Source organism: Cucumis melo, chromosome 6, assembly GCF_025177605.1.
Source record: "Cucumis melo cultivar AY chromosome 6, USDA_Cmelo_AY_1.0, whole genome shotgun sequence".
In the NCBI taxonomy this organism is placed as follows: domain Eukaryota; kingdom Viridiplantae; phylum Streptophyta; class Magnoliopsida; order Cucurbitales; family Cucurbitaceae; genus Cucumis; species Cucumis melo.
In genome coordinates, this window is record NC_066862.1 from 3,114,869 (window position 1) to 3,142,399 (window position 27,531).

The 27,531-nt window shown below is 34.4% G+C and overlaps 4 protein-coding genes and 1 pseudogene across 5 annotated transcripts; 2 read left to right on the forward strand and 3 right to left on the reverse strand.

Moving 5' to 3' along the window:
- Positions 1-1,424: 1,424 nt before the first annotated feature.
- On the reverse strand, positions 1,425-4,282 carry LOC103483540 (auxin-responsive protein IAA13). Of its 2 annotated transcripts, none has more exons than XM_008440229.2 (5): positions 3,549-4,282; positions 2,507-2,826; positions 2,274-2,400; positions 2,109-2,170; positions 1,425-2,008 (listed from the first exon to the last, which is right to left on the reverse strand). In XM_008440229.2, the coding sequence occupies exons 1-5, from the start codon at positions 3,956-3,958 to the stop codon at positions 1,959-1,961; spliced, it is 969 nt and encodes a 322-aa protein (XP_008438451.1). In that variant the 5' UTR covers positions 3,959-4,282; the 3' UTR covers positions 1,425-1,958. The 2 variants fall into 2 exon arrangements, with proteins under 2 accessions (XP_008438451.1, XP_008438452.1); XM_008440230.3 differs by having other exon boundaries at positions 1,425-1,718; positions 3,549-4,258.
- A 3,798-nt stretch (positions 4,283-8,080) lies between these two features.
- On the forward strand, positions 8,081-10,892 carry LOC103483542 (uncharacterized). Its single transcript, XM_008440231.3, has 6 exons — positions 8,081-8,961; positions 9,336-9,508; positions 9,674-9,734; positions 9,819-9,989; positions 10,279-10,451; positions 10,645-10,892. The coding sequence occupies exons 1-6, from the start codon at positions 8,560-8,562 to the stop codon at positions 10,766-10,768; spliced, it is 1,104 nt and encodes a 367-aa protein (XP_008438453.1). The 5' UTR covers positions 8,081-8,559; the 3' UTR covers positions 10,769-10,892.
- Positions 10,893-11,270: 378 nt separating this feature from the next.
- LOC103483544 (nuclear transport factor 2-like) lies at positions 11,271-19,157 on the reverse strand (annotated as a pseudogene).
- Positions 19,158-20,107: 950 nt separating this feature from the next.
- On the forward strand, positions 20,108-22,321 carry LOC103483546 (pentatricopeptide repeat-containing protein At4g02750-like). Its single transcript, XM_008440239.3, has 2 exons — positions 20,108-21,824; positions 21,897-22,321. Exons 1-2 carry the CDS (start codon positions 20,294-20,296, stop codon positions 22,319-22,321), a joined length of 1,956 nt encoding a protein of 651 aa, XP_008438461.1. The 5' UTR covers positions 20,108-20,293.
- Positions 22,322-22,390: 69 nt separating this feature from the next.
- Positions 22,391-26,296, reverse strand: LOC103483545 (uncharacterized). The gene is made up of 5 exons (XM_008440237.3): positions 25,714-26,296; positions 25,483-25,617; positions 23,965-24,063; positions 23,760-23,855; positions 22,391-22,886 (listed from the first exon to the last, which is right to left on the reverse strand). Exons 1-5 carry the CDS (start codon positions 25,799-25,801, stop codon positions 22,645-22,647), a joined length of 660 nt encoding a protein of 219 aa, XP_008438459.1. The 5' UTR covers positions 25,802-26,296; the 3' UTR covers positions 22,391-22,644.
- Positions 26,297-27,531: the final 1,235 nt, after the last annotated feature.

Here is a 27,531-nt window from a genome sequence, read left to right on the forward strand (position 1 = left end):
ATTTAGCATTTTAAGGCATATTTTGGGACTCTTTACTTAGGATAGTTTTATATTAGATTGAGATTTAAAATAATTCATATACCTTATCCATTTATTGTAATGGTCGAAAAGTTCGTCAACCAACTCCAACCACCACCTCTGATGACTTCCTATCTATTTCCTTTTTCTTATGTGTTTTAGAATTAATGTTTCCTTCGTTTTGGGGATATAATACACTTTACATGCATGCTTCTTTTTGTACTTTATATATGTATGTTTATTTAGGTCATAGGTGTAAACATCCCTGATTTAGTTTAATAACGTTTTTCTTTTTTGTTGGTCAATTTTAAAGACATGGAATTATCTTTTAAACAGCAAAACACTATGATTTTTTTACTCTTCAAATATAATTTGATAAAAAAATTAAAATTTTCTGATAATTAAATTTAAGATTAAAGTTCTAGTTCACTTCAGCGTAAACTTAGCCTATTAAGATTAAAACAGCATGATCTTTTTAATTTAGTTAGAGTGACAAAAAACTATAAAGTTTTAGTTCAACACCTAGTAAAATCTAACTATCATATTTATAGATAATATTAAATTTACTAAATGAACAACATATTTAACCAGAGTTATATTGACATGTATATACGAAGGACTAAGAACTTCAAGGTTCAAACCTCCTGCTCTTAGCTTGTGCTTAAACAACAACTAGTGAAGATCATTACATCTCACATCAAATATGGAGAAATCAAGTATAGTTTAAATTTAAAAGTATAACATTTTTGTTAGTATAACAATGTGAGTGGCATGAATTTTTAACTTCCAACCTCATACCAAAATATAATTTTTATGCTCAGACATGTTCACATTGGAAAGCAGCGCAAGTGTTAAAATATCATAAAATATTAAATATCTAAGTTGTAAATTAAAACTTTCAAGATATAAATTTCATAGTCACGTCAACTCAACTATGTTTCGACAAAATATGTCATTTAGACTATAAATCAACAAAACTTGATCATAATCACATCTACGGTGGGAGGTCAGGTACCACTGTGCTAAGCTTCCTTTAGCTCAATATTGACATTTTTACATATATCAATATCAATATTTTAATTTTTGGAAGTCAACTTCTAGAAACATATTGTATTTACAACTAAAAAGAAAAAACAGTTCGGAAAGAATTTTCACCACTTGTCTCATTCACAACATACATTATAATCAAAGTGCAAATTGGTCTATAATTAGTTGGATCAAAAGCATTCCATTTTGGTTTTGATCGAAAAGACCACGTTGAACGAGGTCGTTCTGAACAGTTGAATCTTAATGTAGTCATCAAAATGGAATCAAATCACATCACCTTTTTTTAGGACAGATAAATTCCATCAACGCATCAGACTCAAGTTGCTTCTCAATGAGAAGAAGTAATGGAGTCAGGGTCATGAGCAAAGGTCTTAAAAGGTATAAGACAACATATAAGCTTTAATCCACAATGGAGTTTCAAATTGAAAAGAACAAACATAAAGCAACAGATGAAACCATCTTCACCTTCTTAACATGTTACAAGATACATTAGGAAGCGATTCACAAACATAAGAAATGCACTTGTAAAAGATAGTCGACCAACACAGTAAAGTATCACAAGTTCGAAACTGATACCAGCTTTCCCTTGAGAAGAAAACAACTTTAGTCGATTTAAGCGAAGAGAGTCGTAAATCATAGCCGAGTTCATAAGCCTGTAGGGTAGCATTGTATAAGATGATTTCTTTCTTTCTTTCTTTCTTTCTTTGGGAAGGGGGGATTGTTAATGGTTTAGAAAACCATTCAAAAAAAATCAAGAACCATAAATGAGAACAAAAAAAAACAAGCAAAAAAGAATAAGATCGTCAAAATCACTCTCTTTTTTTCTATCTCTACTCATGTGGACCAACTTAACTCCACATGATCTTCACATGGCCAGGGTTAAAACAATGGTTCTAAATGGGCTTGATTCCATTTCTCTCACTTCTTCCTTGACATCTTGGAGCTGTGGATGGTTTTATTAATTAGATTACGGACATGGAGTACTAGAAACTAAAACAACGGTATCAAAATCAACTACAAGATTGGGTTATGAGAAAACATACCGAGTCCCTTTGCCTCAGATGTCCTCATGATTCGAAGTTTCTTAACTGAGCCAAGGAACATCCTAATAGAAAAAATGAAAGCAGAAATGAAAGGTAAATAAGTAAACCGTGAAGGAAGTAGGAATATGAACTACACACTATGCTTTTTCATTAGTGAGTGCATACCTCCAAGGAACATCCCCAACCAACAACCAGTCTCCCTCTTTATCTTCATAGGTGAGCACAAACTCAGAGGAGCCAGTCAGAAGTTTTGAGAGTTTTGGTGCTTGTTCATCCTGACCTCCACTTAAGCCTAAACATAAAAGAAAGACAACTCTTGGTCAGTACAAATAATCTCATTCACAGTTATCAACTATCCATAGATAGATGCATATAGATGATCTTTCGAAGCAACTAACCGGTGGATGGGACACTTCCCGCAGACTTAAAAAACATGTCCTCGAGCATCAGAGCCAAAGTCTCATAGCAAGAATGGGCATTCAAGTCCACTTTCCTGCCAATTAGAACTCCGTCCATGTACACTTTCACAAAACCTACAGGGCCCTTTTCAGTATCAGTGGCACTTGTATTTTTGCCATCCTGGATCTTCTCTGAAACACCATTTGACCTATTTTTGAGAGAAAGCAGCTCCTTTTCATCCCCTGCCTTTTGATTTTTAGCTTGGTTAACCAGGCTGTTAATTCTGTAAGCTCTTAAGGGCGGCCATCCCACCACCTGACTGCTTACGGTTCATTCGAAAGTAAAAAAGAAAACAAATAGAAAAAACTTGAAAGCATCAGGATATGGATTCAAAGAATAATAGAATAGGTCATAGTAATCAATTGGAAAGACAAGCTTCGATGAAAATAAAAAGGGGATATCCAGTTTCATGACTAATGAGTAAGCATCAGGGAATGTTTAGATCAACATCCCATCCGCCTACATCAAGACAAAAGAGACTCGATTGGTATTGCCATGAATTTGTGCAGCCAATCTATACTCTATAGCAAGACTCAGACCGACCTTAATGACACTACAATGGAGATTTTGTGAGATTTAACCAAATAGTAACTTTTTATATGCATGTTATGGAAGACCTTATTAAAAGCCAACAGTTCATCGATTACTATTTATATTGTAACAGGATCATACACACTTCTAGCATATGCATGTTATGGAAGATCCTATAAAAAAAGACAACTGTTCATCGATTACTATTTCTACTCTAACAGTGCAACAAGGAGACCATCTCTTTTCTACTGTTAACTAGTATAATTAAACATGCAAAACTAACAAACAGTTCAGGATTTCAGCTTGAGGAATTAAGAATCAAAGATTCTAATATTCTTCATTTCTTGAAAGAGAAAAGTTCATTAGTCTTCACAGTGCTCATTCACCTAACTCATTCCATATCCATCCTCTTTTACCAACAATCAAATATAAACAGAGCAACCCACCAACCTGACAGCCGGAGGAGAAGAACCGCCGTCATGGGAAACAGGTTCCGCCGCCCTCTTGACACCAGAAATAGCAACAGGTCTGCCAGAGAATCTAGCCGAAGAAGAAGAAGAAGACGACCCGCCAGGAGAGATGGCCGAAGGAAAATCTTTCGCCGTCAATATCCGGCCGCGCTCACCCCAAACACCCTGTTTTCCCTTTCCAGCAGAAACCCCATTTCCAAGACTGAGCCCTAGCCCTAATTCGAGCTCAGCTTCAACAGGGGAAGAAGAAAACTCCTCAGAAGACAAATCCGCCTGGTGTGTGTTCAATTCCTTAGCTTTGGAAACAGAATTCTCATCATTGGAGGCGCCGGATGAGCCGCCAGCGCTGGCAATGCCGGTGGTAGGCATTAAAACTAGAGGTGGTTCCATGGAGGGGGAATGGAGATGGAGTAAAACAGAAAAATGGTAGGATTGAAAGGAAGAAGATGGAATGAGTATGAGGAAGAGGAAGAGGAAGAGGAAGAGGAAGAGGAAGAGGAGGTGGGTGTGATGATGATGGGACCCAGATGTCTGGTAGTGCGGCTACCAGTGATAGCAGTTACCCACCATGGTTCTCCATTGTTGTCGACAAGAATTTGCCTTTTGAGCTGAATCTCAACACGATTCATGTCTCCTTCACGGATCTCTCTCTCTCTCTCTCTCTCCTCTCTGTAGTCTGTAGACCGTACTGCCATTGGAATTCTACACATTCAATCCCTTTTTTTTTAAAAGAAGATAATATTATTTTATATTTCAAACTCGAGGACATAACTTGAAAAATGCCACTAAATATCAAATGAAATTACTTTTTTGTCCACTACATTGTTTCTTTGGTTAAAATACCTTTTAGTCTTTTTCTTTTTCCTAAATTGATTTCAACCCGATACCTCTCGATCTTAAGTATTTACAAGTGTCAAGTATCAGTTTAGCAGAACTTTTGTATGAATCATTTTAATCTAAGTTGATGAGAGGTTTGTCGAATATAATTATGTGTGTGTTGTTTTATCTTGCATATTTATTTTTCTATTCGTTTTTTCATATTTCTTTCGATTTTTTTTCATGGACAGATGATTTCGAATTCTTATTTTAACAAAGTACTTTTACCACTTGAATTATGCTTATAATGTAATTTTGTTGTTTAAATGATAGATAAAACAATTCCAATACGTGGGATCTAATGTATTAATGGCATGAAAAATGTATTATGTGTGTTGGTTAAAATAACTATCGATAAATGAGTGAACATTAAATGTTGTAATAAAAAACATGATCATACAAAAGTTTTTAAATATCAAAACATCGATTTACTTGAACAAGTTTCAACACTAAGTGAGAACAAGAAACTAATGGGGATAAATCTAAAATTTCATCAAAGGGATTGAAATAAAATTCCTTATTGTGAGACTAACATATATGGACTAGAGAAACTAATCTTTCCAACATAAGGAATATTGAAGCCTTTTCAGTTACATTGTTCTTAGTTTTCTAACATATAATATTTTCAAGTCAGATATTGCATCCACATTCAACGATACTCTAATTCCGATGGCATAAAGAATATTATTGTCAAACACGATTAATTTAATATATATATATATATAACTCAATCTAGTACAAGGATTAGTGAGAGAGATGTGGATTTAGGATAGATATAGTACCTCCTAGATCTTAATAAATAAACCCTAAAAGACAAATGGTTAAAGGCAAAGTTAATGAAAAGAAATAATAGTAAAAGAAAAGGATTTGAGGGTGAAATGGGATGTCTCCATCTTTAGTAGTGGGAAGAAAAAAAAATATGGGGGGGTTTAGGGTTTTTAATATTGTGAAGGTTGTGGCTTTTGTAGACCAAAAACATTAAAAATTATACTATTCTTAATACCATTCTCTTTATTTCTTTTATTGTTGTCTTCCACTTGCAAGACAATTGGCATAGACACCTTGGTTGTAGAAAGTGAAACTTAAAGATATGTTTGCTTAGTGGGAATGTGGACCTTCAACTACACTTGAGAATACCAAGAGAGGAGCTTGTGGTTATTGTTTTATTGTTGTTTCTTTCAAGTTAGGTGTTGTTTCATTTTTAAATATGTAAAGGTTGTTTTTTTTTTTTTTTTTATTTCTCCTTCCCTTTTTTAGTACTATTTACATGATAAAAACAAATATTAGTAATAGTAATAACAATGTCGTGTGTCACTATCTGTCTCTATAACATAGCTTAATTGGTACATGATCTTGTTTTTGTTGATTTTGAAGTTTGAGATTTGTCGTAAAAATATATTGTCATGGTTAACTATAAGTAGTTAGACATATATATTAGAATGTTTCACATATGACAAAAATGATTTTAACTATTTTAAAATTAACACGAACACAACGGCTACTGCAATGCAAGGTAAATTATGGACAGAAACAAAATTTATAAAATTCAGAAGGATATATATATATACAAAATATTACAAATAGGCAAACTTCATATAATATAAAGTTATAAACTATATTCTCAAACTAATGGCTGATGTGAACATGATAAATGATAATTGAGTTATTGGAAAGTGTTTTGACTTTTCTTTTTCCTGAGCTGATGTGGATCTCGAGATTTGGGCTTTCAAGATATCTCTCCTTGGGCCCAAAACCTCCCTTCACTAAAGAAAAACAAAACAATTTTTTAATAATCGTTAATCATTTTAAAAATAATAATTAAATATATAACAACCAATATTTACTGCCTAATCTATTAAGAAAAGATTTTTATAACTTTGACATATTTTATTATATTTGTAATATTTTAAAAATGTTAATATTTTGAATCTAATTACTATATTTGTAACAATCTCAAAATCAAAATAGATGGTTATGTTTTAAATTTCATTTTATTATTGACCTTACTTTCTAAAAACAATAGTTGAAAATGAAATTATTCAAATGTTTTAAACTACGTAAATTTTTACATTTTTTCTAAAATATATATTTGGATAGGGGTATATAAATAACATTTATATATTCTTAAAAGTAGCAGTATCAAATACTACCGGAGATAATTACACAAACAACGATCATAAAACTTTTATTATTAGTTTTGCTATCACTATCTCGATAATAATACACGAATAAATTCTTCATTTTTTTTAAAAAAGTAAAATAAATCTGGACGATTTGGTTGCAATATTTAAACAAGAAAAATATTACAGAAATTTTGCTTAAAAAATAACAATAGGATGAATTTTCCCTTTGCTTCATTTAGATCTAAAGGTAAGTAATTTCACTTGTTCTCATTTGAAATCACTTTGATTGAAAGACAATCATTTTGCATAAAGTTATTAAAGGTTGATTGATTGCTTAATTTATGAAAAAAGACATTATTTTGCATATAAACTATATGATTTGTCTTTTTTATAATAAAAATCAAAGAAATAAGAGCATGTGCACAAAACTTGGATTACAAAAAATCTTTGCAATGTCAAATCTAGCAGTGCTCTACTCCCAATCACACACAAAGAAAAGAAAAAAAACCTTTTAATTGTCTATAATTTTTATTTTTCTTCTTCTAATGGACTACAAAAATTTGAATCCAAAAAAATGTACAACATGCTCTAGCAACTAACTTTGTCGATAAATTGTAATATCTATTTTCCAATTGCAAATTCTAATGACCACTTAAATTGATCACACATTGAATAAAAATTACGGTAACAAAGCTAATAGACCCAAAATATTTACAAATTTAGTATAAATATTAAAATTTAACTATTTTTAAATACTTGAAAAATAGAAACTTTTTTCAAAAAATAGACATTTTTAAATATAATAAAAAAACGAAACTATTTACGAAATCTAATAAAATCATCAAATTCTCTATAGCTTATTATATAAATAGTTTTATTTATTTATTTATTTATTTTTGCTATCCATGACAATCTCTAAAAGAAATACAAATTATTTACTTTAAGATAAAATATTTAATATTTGGGATAGTTGCAAATGTAGCAATTATATTCAAAATAATTAAGTATATAGCAAAATTTTTAAAAAATTGCAAATATAACAAAATCTATCAATGATAAGAGTATATCACTGATAGACCATGTAACAAATGTTGGTCTATCAACGATACGAGAGACTTTGCTATATTTGCAATTTTTTTTTTAAATATTGCTACATATTTAATAATTATTCTAAAAATTGTTATCCATTATAATTATTCTTAATATATTTTGTCAAGCATTTTATTTGATAGTTGACAATATTCTTAAGAAAAAAAAAGTAGTTGCAAATATAACTACCATCTTCATAATAATTAAGTATATATCAGTATTTTTAAAAAATTATAAATATAGCATAATCTATCTAAATCTACAATAGTATATACAAATATATAACAAATACCGGTCTATAACTGATAAACCACAAAAATATTTATGTGTAAAAATTTATCAAACTTTGATTATATTTGTAAATTTTTAAAAATATCGATATATATTTAATAATTATTATAGATTATAATTAAAAAGAAAAACCAAAGAAGGGTGGATTTTTCTCGAGGACTTGAATCTCCGAACGGAGACTCCCGATCCCGACTACGAAGACGAGGAATGAGAGTGGATAGGGAAGGCTACAAAGATCTATACAATATCTAGATTTTTCGTTTCTTTTCATCTAATAGTCTATTGATTTCATGTGACTATTTAAAGTGTTTCGAAAAATCTAATCACATGCATCTTGCTCCTTCTCACCCAACTTCCTTCTCGATATACAAATCTAACAAGCCATCAATTTAAACCCAGAAAAAAAAAAATGCATCAAAATATCTCTCAATTGGAAAAAATCAGTTCTTTCTAAGTGGGATTATTAAAATTGTTTCCATTTCCCAAAAGAGAAATTTGTTAAAAATTTAATTTTTCATAGAAATCTGCCTTCTCCAAAGCTACTTGGGATTTGGGATTTAGTGTGATTCGGCAGCAACATAGCAGAAAGGAAGATCAATCTCTTGCTCTTCTATGTTGCACTCCACAGCTTCGTTTTCCATTTACACTGATGATGAAAATCAAGAACAAATCATGGGGTTAGAAGCATTTGAGAAGGGTGTTATGATTGAAGTGAACAAAGAAGAAGTTCTGGGTAGTACTGGAAATGATTTCAGTTTTTCTAAAAGGGCTATGGGGTTGATTCAAGAGGAAGAAATGGAAGATGAAGATGGTCTCAACCGGGGTTTTGACGACAGTGAGGTTAACCTTAGACCCGCAAGTCCTCCGCTCTATTTAGCGGCAGGTCTTGGAATGGATGCATCTGGTCTTGGCGGTGGGTATGATTCTGTTGATTTCTTTGACGAGAAGATGGTGGATGAGACGCCCTCAATCCATCCTTCGTTGCCTCTTAGGGACTATGTGCAGTCTTTATGGGTAAACTCTCCTACTCCCCTCAGAAGTTTTTCATCTGTATTTCCTTGTGATGTACTGCTAAATCTTCGTGAATTGGATAAATTTTACCTATCAATTATGGGTTTGATGCATTGAATTTCTGGTCGTTCTGCAAGAATTATGTTCATGGGTTTGTTTTGAACTCCTTGTTCTTTCTGAATCTCAATTGAGTTGATTTTCCAATCCTGAAATTATGAAGTGAACCAGTGAGGGTTGGATCTGTTCTGTCTGTGGAAAAAGAACAAACTCTTTTGCTTCTTGTTTTATCAAGTTATGAAGTGAATCTACTGAGACTAATCTTAAAAGTCTTAGTTAACACCATTTCTTTTTGATGTTGTGATGATGGCAATCGACAGTCCGAGGGAAAACTTGATGAAGCTGAGGAACAGAGCTATCAAGCTACAATAACATATCCTGAAGATGGTGAAATTCTCGTGCTATATGCTCAGTTGGTTTGGGAACTCCATCACGATCAAGCTAAAGCTTCAAGTTACTTTGAACGTGCAGCTCTTGTTGCTCCAAATAACAGGTTGAATTCATGTGGCAGTAGAGTAATGAAATTGTTACCGGCGTTCTTCATTGAATTGATTAAATAAATTTTGCATTTCTGATATGGATATTGACCTGAATTCAAGAGCGACAACTTTAGTCTTTCCATCAGATGAACTGAATGTTTCTATTTCTTAATCGGCAGCGATATTCTTGCAGCACGAGCTAAATTCCTGTGGGAACTGAATGAGGAGGATGAAACTATGGTGCTTCACTCTTCCTTGCATGGTCTCTTTGCATTTTCAGAGCTAATACGTATAATTGGCCCCTCATGTCCTGTTCATCTGCAGATACCAGGTGAAGAAGACAGCAACAAGGTTAATAGTTCATCCCCTGAAGAAAGAATTGAACCGGCATCTGACACTGGTGAGAGTGATATGCAGGAGTATTATGAGAAGATGCTCAAGGAGAACCCCACCGATCCATTGCTTCTGAAAAACTACGCACGGTTCTTGAAACAGGTGAGAATGGTCATGTTCTTTTTGGTATTTAATCACATTGAGAGATCATTTTACCGGGTTATGCTCTCTATAAAAAAGGCTTTGATTGAAGTTTCAGCACTAGTCATATGGTTGATCTAAACATCGATAACTAAGAAAACTCTTTCTCGGCGTGTTGATTTTTTGAACACTAACTAGGTTGCATTGTGCTAAGGTCGTTTGAAATTCTCCTGTAATCTTTGAAACTTTTTTTTTTCAACAACTAGCATTACTTTGAGATGTTGATATTCATGTTTGTTGATGCCTGCAGTCCAAAGTAGACCTCCAAGGAGCAGAGGAATACTACTACCGTGGCATCCAAGCAGACCCAAGCGATGGGGAGTTGCTATCAGAATATGCAAAACTGGTGTGGGAGCTTCATCATGACTACAATAAAGCATTAAATAACTTCGAGAGAGCAGTTGAAGCCTCTCCTACAAACAGGTAGATCAAACAGGCTCCTTTTATTGCAGATCATTGTTAGCTTTTGTTTTTTAATCAATTGGTTGTGAAGAGATTCAATTAGTGTCCTCGTAGTTATCGACATACTTGCATGTCAATTGGGGTCTTTGGTTTTTCGGGCATGTTTTGGTCGCAATTAATATTTCATTGCCCTCTTTTTCTTTTTCATTTTCAGCTATGTTCTTGGAGCTTATGCAAGCTTTCTTTGGGAGACGGACGAATACGAGGAAGATGGGGCAAGCAAAAATGACTCTCAATGGCCTTCAAACACAGTGACAGTTTCTGTAGGAAATGCTTGAATTTTAATAAACCCAACATAGCCAATGATATAATGTATAAAGTGATGCACTTGAAGCAAATAATATTGTTCTAGTTTTACCATACGAAACATTAATAACCCTGAATGATAATAAGCTTCAGAAAGTTGGTGTTCTTTACATCAGAAATCGGTTCAAAATTGTTGCTTTGATCAATAATAAGCTATTGCATATTAATCTCGATACCATGACAATCTAGAAGTGCAGTATGCACATATATTTATGGAAACAAGATGAAAAACATTTCATAATAATTTTGCATTGCATAATAATATAATTGAATGAATACCATAAAATCTGCAACTCAACGCTTTATAGGTGAGTGAGACAGAATTTGATTATATCTAAAATAATGAATATTAATTTTAAGCATACCACAGGCAAAAACAGAGAGTTTCATGAAATGTTCTTGAATCAAGAAACTCAATGGAAAAAATAATGCAATTCATATTCCCACAGACAAATGGCTTTATAATGACTCGAATTATTCTTCAATGTAAGGTGAGTGCCTCTGCTGAGCTGATAATGCTAGGACCAAAAAAATTGCTTGGCTAAACGAGCTATGACAACTCTGATGGAATTTCTCCATTTCTTGTTACTTGATGGCTTACGTTCCCTTTCTCCTGTCTTGTAGTAGGTCGATAGAAGCCATTGCCCCTTGGTCTGATGTACTCACGGTCGCTTCCATCTCGAACTCCCATACTGTAACTGTAACTACGAGAATTATAGTGTCCCTTCGAAGACTCGGTGTGATAGCTCCCTCTTCCTCTACCCCTTCCTGATCACAATTCAATATTTGGGCAGGCAGTAGCAAAAATGAATTCAGAACTAAAACTCAATAAGATATTTAAAACATCTTTGATGTTCCATTCAAATCAATCTATGATACCACCGTGCATACAGAAGAAGCATGTCCATAAGCAGGCAGAAAAAAGGCCAGTTTCACTAGTCATATTAGTTTCGGTTGATTTCATGCATCGCAAGTTTACAACGAACCGGCAAAGCCGTTCACATGGTTTATCATATCAGAATGACAGTGGGTGCAGCGCATGTACTTTGAATTGGAATATACCAACATAAAAAATAATTTTTTCTTTTTTAATATATATATCTACAGAAGCACAATGTGAAAGAATGCTTACTTCCTCCTCGGTGCGGGATGTTGCTGTTTGCTCTCCGCTCCTCGATGTATACTTGACGCCCAGCAACCTGGGCAGTACCCGCCTGGAAAGGAAAAAAGGAACTATTAATCAGAATCTCTATTAAGTGAAGCTGTGATCCGCCAAACAGAAGATATTTGTCTTTCCTTGAGAATAGAAATTTGTTCAAAATAGCTCTTCAAGTAAAAGAAAAAAAAGATTCCAAACGCCATAATATAGGAAATATTTTAATTGAAAAAGGAAAAGTTACTGGATGGGATTATTTTTTTCTTGGGGGGGTTTAAACCATGGAGCAGAAAGTAAAATTTCAATTTACAAGAAAGAGAGAAGAAAACAGTGAATTCCAAGGATTTCAGGTGAAGCAAAACCTTGACTGCATTTTGGACACCAGTAATGTCTTCGAATTCGACAAACGCATAGCAAAAACCAACATCCTGTAAGGTAAGTCAAGAGACAGTTAAGCAATCAAATACGTGAAAAGATCAAAGACAGCCATCAAGAATATACGTTGAAAAGATCAAAAAAAGAAGAGAAAAGAAAAGAAGAGAAAAGAAAAGAAAAGAAAAGAAAAGAAAAAGAAAAGGAAGAAGACGAAGAAAAAGATAGCAGACCTTGCGACTCCTAATAACCACCCCATCAGAACTTAGTTTGCCAAAATGCTTGAATTCCTCCTCAACTTCTGAAGCAGACACAGTGGATGGCAAGTTTCTTACATAAACCGACTTTATTTCACCTTCATATATCAAACATTAAAAGAGGTCATGCTTCGCACATAAATAGCTAAACAGATGAATAATTAACAATACAACATGGCTAACCTTCATCATCAATCGAAGGGAACTCTCCTCCTGTCTGTTCCATTTCAGAGTTATTTTGGGAAGCTGAAGGTACATGCTGACTGGTGGGAGGTGGAGTGTAGTTTTGCTCGGAAGCAGGTGGCGTGCCCTTACTAACAGGATATTGTGGAGCAGCAACGGGAGCGGGAACATCTTGTCCTTTAGCAACCCTTAGCTAAAGAAATTAAAATAAATGAAGTCATTTCAGTTCTAAGCATAATGATAAACACTGTTATAAATCTATGATGAATTGATTATTAATGTCAAATCATACAATTGAAGCATATGTATGCTTTTGGGGCTCCTCAGCATGCTCTTCAACAGAAACAGGAAAATGATCTTGTGAAACAGTTGATGCGTTGTGATGCATAGAATTTACTTCTGCTGTATTTTCCTCAATAATGTTTTTCGGCTCTGGAACTTGCTGCACTTGCTGTTCTACAAACTTATGGTTATCGATATGACCATTTTCTTTGACAATTGGTGGGGCAAACTCTCGTGCCTGGACTGCTCCATTAAGTGAGTAATTGGGCACTACAAGAGTTAATAACTTCATTCAGCAAAGCATTAAGGGGAAGAGTGGTCAACATGACACATCCAAAACCATAAAGATATATAAAGTTAGATTTACAAATGAAAATCAAGATCAAATCAACTCCATAGGTGACACCAACAAAAAATAAAAAAACAATACAAAAGACCAAACTTTATCAAATAAAATTTAATAGGACACCTCAATGGTATAAACAACAGCATAGTTTTAATGAAGATTACTCAAAGGTCGTATTCTACAATCCAATACATCTAGACAGCAAAAAACTCCGTTCCCCAAGTGGTTAACAAATCAAACCTGTCTCTGGAACTGCGGTAGGAGCATTTAATTTGGAATCCAAATTGCTCTGACTTAATAAGACTGCTGGATAATGGTGCACTGGATCCTCGTCAACAAAGTGAAAGATGTCATTCAGAACAAAATAGCCTTTCTCTTGGGGTGCAAGAAAAAAAGTTTGCACAAAGTTTCTCATTCGATTGAGATTCTTCAATTGAACAGAGCCAGAAACCATCACAAGAACACCACCATTCCACGATTCTAGTGAATGCGCGGTCTTGATCTCAATCCCAGTATAACTAAGTGACATAACAAGTGCATGTATTTGCTGCAGATCAAACAGCAAAGATAAACTAGGTGAATCATAAGAAAATAGCAGAACAAGAATAAAAGTGCCATGAAATCTACTAAATAATGTATTGTCAAACACGATTCAACAGAAAAAGAAAAAACAATGAAAAAAGCAACAGTCATAAGCGACCACATGGCACACAAACAATATAAGCTGTGGACGAGGACATATCCAATCGTTCTAACATAAGTATATAAACCACTCACATTCTTTTATCGAGGGGAAAACATCAAGATGGAAAATCAAAAAACAAGAACAAACAAACACATGATGCACCCTCAAACAAACAATCCTCGCATTGTGCTCTGACGTACGGCCCACAGCAAAAGTAGGCAAAAAGGAAACGGGAGAACATGAAAAAGAAAAATACCAGCATTGCAGTGGCGGACTCTCTGAAATTGCCATCAATCCGGATCATAGTACTGGCATCAGAATAGAACTGATAAACATAGTCGGGTTGCTGCTGAAGAACCTGATAGTACTGCCCAACAAAGTATGTTCCCACCTAAACCAACAAAATCCCACATCAAATTTCTGCAAGAAAACAAAACCCAAATGGCCAAACAAGAAGAAAAATCAATGAGAAACCTGAGCAGCAGTGACAGGAATATGAAAGGGTGTGCCCATTATCGGAAACCCTTAAACCCTAAAGATCGAGAAGGAAGAAGAACAAGTCCGACAATCAATCAAAATCTTAGATCTACAATGCTCCAATGTAAATGAAAAACAAAACCCATTTCAGATTCATTCTCATCTATGAACCCAACAAAGAGATTAATTCAAAAACACATGAAGTAGTAGCAAATACCGAGGTTTAGATGAGAGAGAGAGAGGGGAAGAGGCGTAGGATAGTGAAGGGAGGTTGTAGAGAGAGAGAGAGAGAACAAAAGGGTTTAAGAGATAAAGCGGGAGAGAGAGGTAGGGATAAATTTACAACGAAGAATAGTCTTCTTCTCCGCCACTGATTTTTTTTTCTTGTTCTCTCTTTTTAAGATTTTGGTTTCAAGCTGTTTGCTTTTCTGTCGTATGAAATTGCATCATCATTACAAATTTTGGGTTAAGTTTTTTTTCTTCTTTTCATTATCTGTGGATTTAATTTCCAATCAATTAGGTCATTAAATCAAATTGGAAAAAGGGAAGGAGGAAAAAATAAAAGCAAAAAAGAAACCGTTTTATTATTATTATTATTATTATTATTATTTACCTATTTATTTATTTCCCCTAAATGTCTATTCCTTTGTTCTTTTATTTCTCTTTCCAAAGTCAACATATGACGTCATATTAATCAATTCTTTTAGTAACATTTTTAATCAATTTATATAAGCACATTGGTTTAGCACAAAAATCCAAGATTTTCATGCAATTCACATTTACATATATCTAAACATTTTAAAACGTTTAAAATTAGAGATATTTGACTAATTAGATAGTCGTTTTTGTAATATGATTTTCTACCGTATCTAAGTCAACAAGCTACAATTTTGATGGCTACAAAATGCAATGTTTCTTATTATACTCTTTCAATTACATTTAGATATAAATTAAATTTTAGGTATAATAAAAATAAAGTCAATTTTTCAATATAAATATTGAGGGAAAGAGTTGTGGTTCAAATCTCAGCTTGCTATACTAAAAGAAACATACTTTAATTTGCAGCAGCCGCCATTTTACAAGTTTTAGGCAACAACCATTAACCCCAAAAGCACATAAATGTACAATAATTTCGCCCATAAAGAGAAGGGCAAACTGATCTCCTTGTCTGCTGACACAATAAGCACCGCGCTTTTATGTCTATACGGCGCTTTTTAAGTCTTGGGAGACATTGAGCAGCACAATCTAGTGCCTATGTTGGTATTTCTACGCTCATCAGTGTCTACTACTGCCCTGCAGCCAAACCTTTCTCTTTCCCCCCTTTCGAGTTTAGAAATCCTTTGAAGATTAGGTTTGTTTGGTGGGCAGCATACCAGGTGTTTGCTGACAGTCCCCAAAGATGAGTTTTTGAATTTGGAGCATGTGGGTACTGTGAGATCCGTTTCAAATATAGAGTGCTAGTTCTTGACATTTTGTTGTACAATCAGATTGTTAGTTGTATAAACACTAGAGTGATCCGTTCATACCTGAGCAAATAGAGTAGAGTCTTGAGAAAAGTGTTTTTGAGGAGCAAATCTTTAAAGAGCTGGTGGCGACAGTCGTCCATTCTCTTTAAGTAGTGTAGATTTCATCTGGTTCAGACCGTCACTCCTTAGTCCCTCCTACAGCTGGTTGTAAGGTTTAGTGTCTAATCATCAACCTGAATCAAGCTTGATACAAAAATCTCTACCACAGTTACGAGACACCATCAAATGTTTTTCACGCTTGTAGTCAGTCTCATTTGTGAGATATAGGTATGAGATATGACTAAGTGAAAATAATGAGAAAGAAATTTCAGTCACTTAGCGTTTGAGCAGCAATAGCAAAGTAGAAATTTTTTCGTAGCTATTATATTCTCAATCATGGTACAACCATTTTCAGCTTTGGAATCAACTCAAGTTTGATATGATATCTCTACCACAATTGTCGGAGACAAAATAAAATTTCCCGCTGAATTTAGCTTGTACGGTACAAAAGTGGGAAATGAGGTATATACAACAAGAAAGAAGGGAGAAGATTCAGTCACTTGGCGGTTTGTTCAGTAACAGCTAGCTAGAAATTCTTTCCCGTTTCTTGATTAGCCACTGTATGCTTGACATACAAATAAACCATTTCTACATCTACCCCTGTGCCTGTTTTCCTTCAGCCAAGCTTACACGTATTACCCTGCCTTCAAGTTCCTATGAAGTCGAAAACAACAGACAATTGAACTAAATGATATTATATGATATAATAACAATATCAACAGAAAGATGAGTAGAAAGAAGACAGACACTTACCACTTCATTAAGAGCTTCAAGAGCTGTTTCCATTTCTGATTTTGTTGAATAAGAAACAAAGCCATAACCACGTGACTTTCCGGTCTCTCCGTTATAAATGACCCTTGCTCCTACCACATTTCCATATTCTTGAAATGCTTGTGTCAAAATTTCAGATGTTACTGACCAGGATAAGTTTCCGACAAAAAGTTTATACTCAGTTTCTGGATACAAAGGTTCCTTGGGCTTGGGTTTGTCTGAGAAATTAACCCTCAAAATTCTGCCCATGTAAGCCTGATTATACAAGTGATACTCATATTTAGCATCGGAATTCAACAGTTCCAATTATTTATGAACTTAAAACAATCTAAGGATAGATATAGCGACATAAAGGAGAATACAAAGTGTGACAGAGAGAGATTCTCACAGTTCCATCCAGATTTTCAATCACTTTATTGCAATCTTCAATGCTGCTCATGGTTACAAATGCAAATCCTCTACTTTTTCCAGTATTTCTGTCATACAGAACCTTATACCACTTGAATTGGTTAGAAACTCTAAACAAACACGAGATTTAATGTGAAAATATGCTCTTAGAAGAAATAATTCAAAGTAAAGATTAAATGCAGGCAATAGACCGGTCTGTTTTAAAGATTTGACAGATAAAATTTTGCTACACTGGAACTTCTCTCTTAAAGCACCACAAGAGTTTCTATAAGTTAAATATCGTCATTAGTATACAACTACATATCTTCTTTTTACAAGGATGCATTTCTTCGTTTACTGTTAATATCTGAAGTTAGACTCGGTGAAAACAACAAAAGCCGTGAACAGAGGGCCTTAACATTTCTTTAGCACAACAGAGTATTTTAAATATTTGAACTAAAGCGGATAAGTAGCTAGAGACTAGAGAGTGCCACCAAACTCGAGCCTCCGTTGCAAGGATGAGAGTAGGTCACCCATCTTATTACTTAGCAACCGAGTTCTATCAAACTCGAGCCTTCACTGCAAGAATGAGAGTAGAGATCCCCATGTTCTTTTTTGCTAATTAAGGTTGATGGCGCATTTTCCCTTCTTTTTAATCTCATAGAACATAATTTGGTGGATGGTCACGATGATTTAAATTCATTTCTTCTTTTTCACCCTTCCCAAATGACTACTAGACCAACCCATGGTAGGTAATTTAATTACTTATGGCAATAATTGAGGTTAATGCTATGGGCTTGGATTTTAGTGGTAATGAAGGCAAAAGAAGGTCACCCGCTATTTATGTATGCAGCCCCTTAAAGTTGCACATTCCTGAAATAAATAATGTACTGGATGCCATCTTGTCGCTGTTAGCACCCTAGTAATATAATCATACTCTTTAGCAATTGATAGAACAAATAATAGCTCATTGGTTCAACAAGTAGTTGCCACCAACTACCAAACCTGTATGCCCCTAAACATGCTAGTGGCTTTCCTTAGGATGTTTGAGCTAATAACATGCATCTCAATTCTACACAACTTTATGATATAATATCCTAGCCAACAACTTCTCAAAAATTCATAGAACCTTTGATAGGGGACACTAAGATTTGAGGTCATTACTTCATAAACATTTAGATCTATAGTCATATAGCAGGTATCTTAAGTAACTCCTAGTGAACTTGTCTAATATGGGAATCAAGCATCTATTATACAAAGGGAATTGAAACTGTTGCTCTCATACCCCAACCCTACATTGTGATTTGCCAGATATCTCATGAGAACTTGATTCTAAAGCAAAGTTTTCATATGATGTCTATGTTTAGAAGTGAAACCATTTACTAGAATTCAATATAGAAACTACTCAGTGACATTTGCAGGCAATGTACCTCAATGAGCTCAGCGACACCATGATCCTGAACGATAGCGGCGAGCTGTGAACTATCAACACTGTAAGGCAGATTCCCAAAGTACAGCTTAGTACTCCCAGACTCCACTGGAGAACCGCCTTCCACCGCCGTCTCCTCCTCCACACCCTCTTCAACTCCAACCATCACAGCCGTCTCTCCTTGTACAACGGCGGCCGAGATGATCAGAACCGGCCGCCACCTCTCCGAGGAAGCTCTAAGCGGAGGCGATTCAATGGTCAGAGAGCGGGACAATATGGGCAGAACTTGGGTGGATGGAGTTGCGAGGAGAGAATCAGAGAACCAGTGCTTGGACCGTGAACCCCTTAAGGGAGTGGTGAAGAAGGAGGCTCCGGTGGCGGCTGCGGCAGCGGCCATGGTGGTGGAATTTGATGGGGGAGGAGATGGGTAACAGCAGAGGTGAGTGAAAATGTGATGGTGCAGTTTTAAGTTAGTTGCTCATGCTGACGTGGCCGCTTGGTGGCCAATGATGAGAGATAATGTTAAATCCTCATTTGGATCAGTATTATTATCCACTTTTGTTCCCAATATTTTATTATTAACAAAAGTTTTCACATTGCTCCTTAAATAAACTAATGTTTTAGTTCATATTAAGGCTAAGAAAAAAAAAATACTTGGTTTATGTAATTTACATGTAATTGTATTGGTTTCTAATTAAAAGTTGATCAAGAACATAAAATCTATATGCTATTTATACACAGATTCAAGCTTTTGTAGATTTAAACCAAAGTTAGACTAGTATGTTCCTCTATTAAAAGCTCGAAGTGTTGAATTTAAATTATACAAAGTTGGATACACAACGTGAGGATGTTTTATGTGAATTTGAAAACAAAGCTTGCTTATATTACGGATGGAAGGACCCTATTCGATATTTTTATACACTATACTGATTGTGATTGAAGAATTTTAGTGGAACCTACTTGTTTAGTAATATTGTTTCATGGATTTAGTGTTGTTTAGTTAATTCTAATCTTTAAATTGAAGATAGATTGTTCGATTTTATCATAGTTGGATTATGAACTAACATGTTTGTTAGACATTAGTTTACTACCTCTATCAACATATATTCTCTATTAATTTGAGCATAGTTAATTTGTTAATTGTCAATTTCAAGTTGTCGATTATATGATTTCTAAAAGAACCAAGCTATTTACGTTTTTCCTACACATATGATAGTCTATCATTAATAAAAAATAAAACATTGTTATATTTAATATATATATTTTTTTATTTTACTATATTTGAAAATACCTTAAGAAAAAAATTACTCGAAAAAAAAGGTAAGCAAACAATAATGTTAATAATTTTTTTAAAAAAAGTTGAATCTCATTGGATTTAGTTTAAAAAATTTAGAAAGATTTTTTTTGAAAATATAAGCTCTATAATTTGTTATGAATATGTTTAATTTTCACAATCTACCACTGAAATGTGGATGTAGGTTTCTGACTTTGTCAATTGTCTGAAGGCTTCTTCAAAAAAGCAATGGAGAAACTTCGGGGGGAAAACTATATATATATTAGTGCTATGTTTTCTAAACCAAATGGAGAATGTTCTTATTAGCTCGGCCCTCGTTTGCACTCAGACCCAAATGGATTTTCTCTCTATATCTCAGGAATTCATGCTCTCTTACTACTTCGACCTGTCGTTCGCAAGCCAGTCATGCTACACCGACGTTTCCAAATCTAAAGCTTCTCAATTCCGATATCTCAAACTGTATGAGAAGCGGGTTAGTGGAACAAGCCCAGAGACTGTTCGATGAAATGCCTCAAAGAAATGTTGTGACTTGGAACGCCATGATTCGTGGGTACTTCTTGAATGGACGGTGTAGTGATGGGATTAGCTTGTTTCGTCGAATGCCCGAGCGTGATGTTTTCTCTTATAATACGGTGATTTGTGGGTTGATGCAATGTGGGGATGTTGATGGTGCTAAGGATATTTTTGATGTAATGCCGTTTAGAGATGTTGTGAGTTGGAATTCAATGATTGCGGGATGTATTCGGAATGGGTTACTAGAGGAAGCAATTCAGTTGTTTTATGGCATGCCATTGAAAAACGTAATTTCTTGGAACTTGATAATTGGGGGGCTTGTAAATAGTGGCAAACTTGATTCGGCTGGAGAGTATTTTGGTAAAATGAGCAGGCGGGATCTTGTGTCATGGACCATCATGATATCGGGGCTTTCCCGCGCTGGACGGATTGATGAAGCAAGGGGGCTTTTCAATAACATGCCCACGAAAGATGCTCGAGTTTGGAATGTGATGATGGTCGGATGTATAGAGAATGGGAAGATTGAAATGGCAGAGGAGTTGTTTAGGATAATGCCTGAACGAAACTTTGATTCTTGGGACAACTTAGTGAATGGGTTTGTTGGAAGCCGAAGGTTTGATGATGCTAGGAAGCTTTTTATGGAAATGCCAGATAAATGCCAGAAAACATGGAACAATATTGTGCTGGCAAACATAAGAAATGGGCTAGTTTTACAAACTCATGCACTTCTTGAAAAGGTACCATATGGTAATATAGCTTCGTGGACTAATTTGATTGTGGGATATTTTGGGATTGGTGAAGTTGGAGTGGCGGTGGAGATTTTTGAATCGATGCAGTACAAGGATACAACTATGTGGAATGCTACAATATTTGGATTGGGAGAAAACGATGAAGGCGAGGAAGGTTTGAAGCTTTTTACTAGAATGATAAGGTTAGGTCCACGTCTTGATAAAGCTACGTTTACGAGTGTTTTAACAATTTGTTCTGACCTGGAAACTTTGCAGCTTGGTAGGCAAACGCATGCACTTATTCTAAAAGAAGGATTCAATGGGTTTGTCGCCGTCTCAAATGCTATGATTAATATGTATGCAAGATGTGGAAACATGGATTGTGCCTTCATGGAGTTCTCTTCCATGTCGGATAGGGATGTTATTTCTTGGAATTCTATCATTTGTGGGTTTGCTCACCATGGAAATGGCGAAGATGCTCTGGAAATGTTTGAAAAAATGAAATTGGCTAACATAGAACCTAATCATATAACTTTTATTGGTGTACTATCTGCCTGTAGCCATAAAGGTCTGGTCGACAAAGGTAGATATTATTTTGATTTTATGAAAAATGAATGTTCTCTTCGTCCATTGATTGAGCATTATACATGTTTAGTTGACTTGCTTGGGAGGTTCGGGCTTATTGATGAGGCATTAAGTTTTCTCATCGAAATGAAAGCAGAGGAAATTGAAGTTCCTCCGAGTGTCTGGGGGGCTTTGCTTGGAGCTTGCAGAATCCATAAGAATTATGATGTAGGTGTGATTGCGGGTGAAAAGGTCCTGGAAAAAGAGCCTCATAACTCTGGAGTATATTTGATCTTAGCAGAAATGTATTCAAGAAATGGGAAAAGGGAGGATGCTGAAAGGATTTTGGCAAGAATGAAGAATAATGGAGTTAAGAAACAACCAGGGTGTAGTTGGATTGAAGTAAACAATTGTTGGTACGTTTTTCTTTCTGGAGATTGTTCAAATCCTCATTTTGATAGAATCTGTTATGTTGTTAAGTTGTTAAATCTGGAGATAAATGGAATTCTAAGTTAACAAAAGCTGAGTTGCAAACAGCATAGTGATGAAAGATACATGTTGAGATCGGTTTCGTAGCAATGTAAGTGGAGAATTTTGCTGGCTGTTAATAGAACTTCATTCTTCTCAAGTTGTCAAGTTCAAACATCTCAGGCTACATGGGTATAAAGAAATTCAAGTTAGCGCGGATGCTGATTCCAAGCTATGATGTGAACGAGGAATCGGTTGTTGAGCAATTAGACAAAGCATCACATTGATACTTAAATCCAGTCTACACCTCGACTCAAATGTTGAATATTACGCCTATTGAAAGGTACCATGACCAAAAAATTTTCTTGTTTCTAAGGAGTCGTCTTTGACATGAAGCTGCCACCCATGTAGGTCGTTCCATTCTTTCCAACACTTCGACATTTACTATCTGTAGTATCCTTTGATCTCCTCGAGGAAATGGGATTCTCATTGCCACCGTGGCTAGCGATGATCTTACATAGTGAGTGTCTCGACTGGACTGAATTGCAATTCTTCAAAACTGACGGTTGTTTGGTTGTTTTTCTGTTTTTCTTCCCAATCATTTGATCATTTTCTGAAATAGAATTTTGAAAACTTCAAATGGTTAGATGATATTCACAAGTATATATTAAATTAAAGATGCTTAAGAGTCTGCATGATACTCAAACATATATGTGAACTCATAACGCTTATGAAGCACGGACACGAACACGAAACACAAATACGATACGACATGGATATGACACAGTCATATTTTAAAAATCCAGGACACAATGCAGCAAAGATAAATTTATTAAAATGTTCGTTTTTAAAAAATATATATCATTTTTATACTAAAAGAAAATCAAAGCAAATGAATTGATGCATTTATATGCTTAAAAGACTTAACTTGATGTATTCCACACTTTATTATTATTCTCATATACGTGTCTTTTTAGTCTAGTCAATGAATTCTTTATGCATGTAACAAGTAACAAGTGCTCGATAGGTGTTCACCAAGTGTCCGACTCGTGTCGGACATGGACACACTAGCCAAACTGAAGTGTCTAACGCTTGTGGACTTATGGAATTGGATTATTATTACTAATTCAAATGTCTTTCCGTGTTTACAGAGTAGCAAGCATATTGTAGTTCCACTGTCCAATTAGTTCATATGTGTTTCATATTTTCCAAAAAAACATGGATTTACTACTTTTTCTCTTGGATAGAAAACTGACAATCTACTCATCAAGGGAATAAAAATCATATTGAAAAGGAGATAAAAAAAAAAAAGCAAAAAATGCTTCAACAATGGAGTTCAATTTGGACGCTTTGAACAATTTAGTAAAAATAGTTCCAATAGGGTACACGTAAATACCGACAGTCAATATCCAAAACGTATCCACAAAAAATTTCAAGAAGATTAATAGAACTAAAATTCAAAAACTTCATGGCAGATAGGGAATACCAGGACTGGATATGACGGCACGAGGCATTGGGATTGAACTAGCTCTAATATTTGCTTTGTTTTCCTCATCAACAATTTTACACCTCCTTTCTGCTTCTGCAAATGAAAAAAAGCATTTGTGTAAGTTGTAAAGGTCTCTCAGGCACCAACGAGTAAGATAAGATGTCCTCAGGGCAGAATGATGAAAATTTAGTGTTAGTATCACCTTGAGGTTCAGAAGTGGATGGCTTGATTTCATTGGTACTACAAGCTTTCGGAATTTTAGCACAGTATAATGGAGAAACGCAATGTTCCTTAACCTTTCCTGTAAATACCAAATTTCAGCGACAACATCATCAGGTCAAAATCCAGAGAGACAAATATTTGAGCTTTATTATGGTTGCTGCTGTTGATAAGAAACACCGGAATAAAAAAAATGAGTCAATTGGAATGAAACTGTAACCCTGATTGACTATAATTACAAGGCCCATGATTAGAAAAAATAAGTTCAAGGAGAGTTCACAGGGAAACTTTTGGAATATAGTACATCCTAAATTTCCTTGTTAACCTGTGCGTATATGGTAGAAGGAAGAAGACGATACATGACAAATAAAAGTTCATAGATATGGGAAAAGGGAGTGAGCATGTTATAGGACCTTAGAAGTTAAGAGGATGGTAGACTTCTGAGTTCTCAAAGCGGGGTGCGAAGTTAGAAGGATTTCATCCCATCGTTGGAAGGGTCAAAGAAATCAGATACCTCGAGTGTCTGGCAGTTTTTGTACTGCCCTCCCACCAATTATCGGTTCCTCAAGCCTTCGTTTTATCAGATTTGTGGGAATGCAAAAGAACAGTCCACAAGAAGGATAGTAAGACAGAGTTCAAAATTAACTAAAAAAAAATGGACCCCAATCCAACAAAATCAAACCAAGGTTCGGTGGAAACTTACTTCACACTTCAAATCTGCAGTATGTTTTTTTTGGATGAGTGCAAGATACCCTTCTAATCTAAAAAGCTAATACACTCTGATTAAATGCTTTTAGGGGGTTCGCAAACCTTTCGGAATATTTGGTGGGAGTTGGAGGATCTTTTCAGGTACTGTCTGCAAAGACCTTTGGTTGATTTGGGATACTAGAGTTTTGATTACTTTCTTTGAAGCTTTAGGTCTAAAGCGTTTTGCAACCTTTCTCTCTTTCTTCATGGCCTTTAATTGGAGTTTTCCTTCTCAACTCCTTTGAAATTAGATCTTCTTCTTTCTATATTTTATCCCTTTCAACCGTTTAGTTGTTTCTTATATCCAGAGCATAAACGACAATACTCTTTACCATGGCAAAGGGATGGCTTCTTTCTTCCACGCAAAGGGATGGCATGTGCTGCACAAGCTTAACATATAATTTTTGCAAAAGGTGATCGACAACGACGGAATAGTTTTTTATTCTTTCCTTCTTTCTTTGGCAAAATTTGTCTAAGAAGTGTTCCAGATGGTCCATCTTCTTTTCCTGAATATGGAAAAACCTCAAACATTCTGCTAAAGCCCGAACACCCCAGACAATAACTTGGATTAACATTGAAAGTTCAAATATATGGCTTATCTAAACAAAGTATCAGCTTCTGATTATTCATTCTCAACCACCAAATCACAAAAAGACTATGGTTAATTGGCCAGCTATCACTTTTAAACTGGCAGAAACAACACAAGCAAAACAAACCCATAAGATTATAGCAATTTCCAGAAACTAAAGAGTACCTGGAGTATTGGAGGAGTCTTGAAGAAACAGTGATTCTAAATCTTTCAGAGAGAACAAATAACTTCTCTTCTGCTCATATACAACAGGACGATCATCCAAGTTTTCCTCCTCCTTCACCTTCACCTTTGGGTAGTCTTGAAGTCCAACAAAAACAGAAGGAAAAAAAAATCAACACAAAATCAATAACACAAGATAAAATAAAACAAACCCAGAATTTAGATCAAACCCACTTGCGGATTTATCCTTCATCTTCTCAGGAACAGCTTCAACTGTCGATGAAACAGAAATACGGCAAATGGGTATTGTGTTTCGAACCATCAAAAGGAATCAGTAGAAGAAGAAACCCAGAAATCAAGTACTGAAAGCGTATCTTCAAAGAGAGAAAATAATTGAGTAGTGAAGCAAATTATGGGCAAAATGGCTTTTGGGGTTCCCAAAAAAAGGAACGACAATTCAAATCAACCGTGGAAGTGATGGTTGGGTCAACGAATGCCAAAGGGCGCATTTGCCTGAGAGATTCGCAGTGGCGGACCCCATTAACCTTAAGCTTTTTTTTGCTGGTGTTGAGTTCAGAAATCAAAAGAGAACTTTTTATTGAATATCAAAATGGAAATTTCCAATGATACCATTTCATTTCGGTGAAGTTTGGTTTCGTGTTTTTTCTTCTTTCTTGATTGGTGGGGTTCAGTAGCTTTTGATCTTCAATTAGAAGTTTCCCCACAAATGAATCCACTTCTTTTGCCTATTTGTTTGGAGTGTTTGAATCTGCGTAATCATCATCTTTGATTTTTGTTCGTTATTGAATATCGTTTTGCATTTGAGATGGTGAAAAGTTATTGGGACACTTGTTTTTAATATTGTAAAGTTTATTCAACAAATGCAGGCTATTTATTTTGACCTAAACTAATAAAAGTTAATTAATAGAAACAAAATAACTATTGCTTGTAAATATGATAGAATATCAATTTCAACCCTATATTTTGGGTTTATATTAATTTAAACACTCAAATTTAAAATTTCATCTACCGATTTAAACTTTCCGTTTTTAACAAGTGTATCTAAATAAAACATGAATGGAATAATTTTTTTTCTATATTTTTTCGAACGTTTTTTAATAATATTTTAAAGTTATTGTTTTTAACAAGTGTATCTAAATAAAACATGAATGGAATAATTTTTTTTCTATATTTTTTCGAACGTTTTTTAATAATATTTAAAAGTTATTGTAGAAAATGGGGTAGGAGTGAAACAATTGATATAATTATACTATTTATTTTGATACAATTATACTATTTATTTTTTTTAATAAGGTATAATTTATATTCCTATTCTCTTTCTATTTTAATATTTAAATATTTTTTTATTAAATTATAGAAATATTCTAAATTTGAATTTCATTAACAAGAGATTTTATTCAATAAGGAAACTTTTAAATAATTTTTAAATTCATAATTAAGAATTTTAAAAAGAAAATAGTCAAATATTTTAATTTAATAATTAAGGAATGATATTTTTAAAAATAAAATATTTTTAGGACATTGACATTTACTAATAGTATATTTTCATGAAGTTGAGATTTATTGATGATGACTATGTATAAAAAAATAAAATAAATAAAATAAAATAAGCGTGAATGGTCCACGACTTCACTGGACATGTCAGCGAAGTCGTGGATCCGGTCTCCGACTTTACCTATCCTCACAACTTTCTTATCCTATTTTTTTCATTGTTTCACTCTTACCCCATTGGTTACAATAATTTTGAACATAACGTTATTAAAAAAAAAATTATTCTTTTTCAGCTCTATGATAATCAAAAAGTTTAAACTAATACAATTATGAAAATTAAAGATTTAGATCAATTCATTTACGAAAGTTTATTGGCTAATTTAATATAACTATTAGTTTGATGTTTTAAATTCATATAATTATTGGTTTAGGGTTTAAAAATGAGTTTTTTTTTTTTTTTTTTTCTTATTGTCTCTCTCCCTCCGTTCCTCTCTTTCTCTGAAAATGGCTTTGTTAATCCTCTTCAACGGTAAAAAAAAC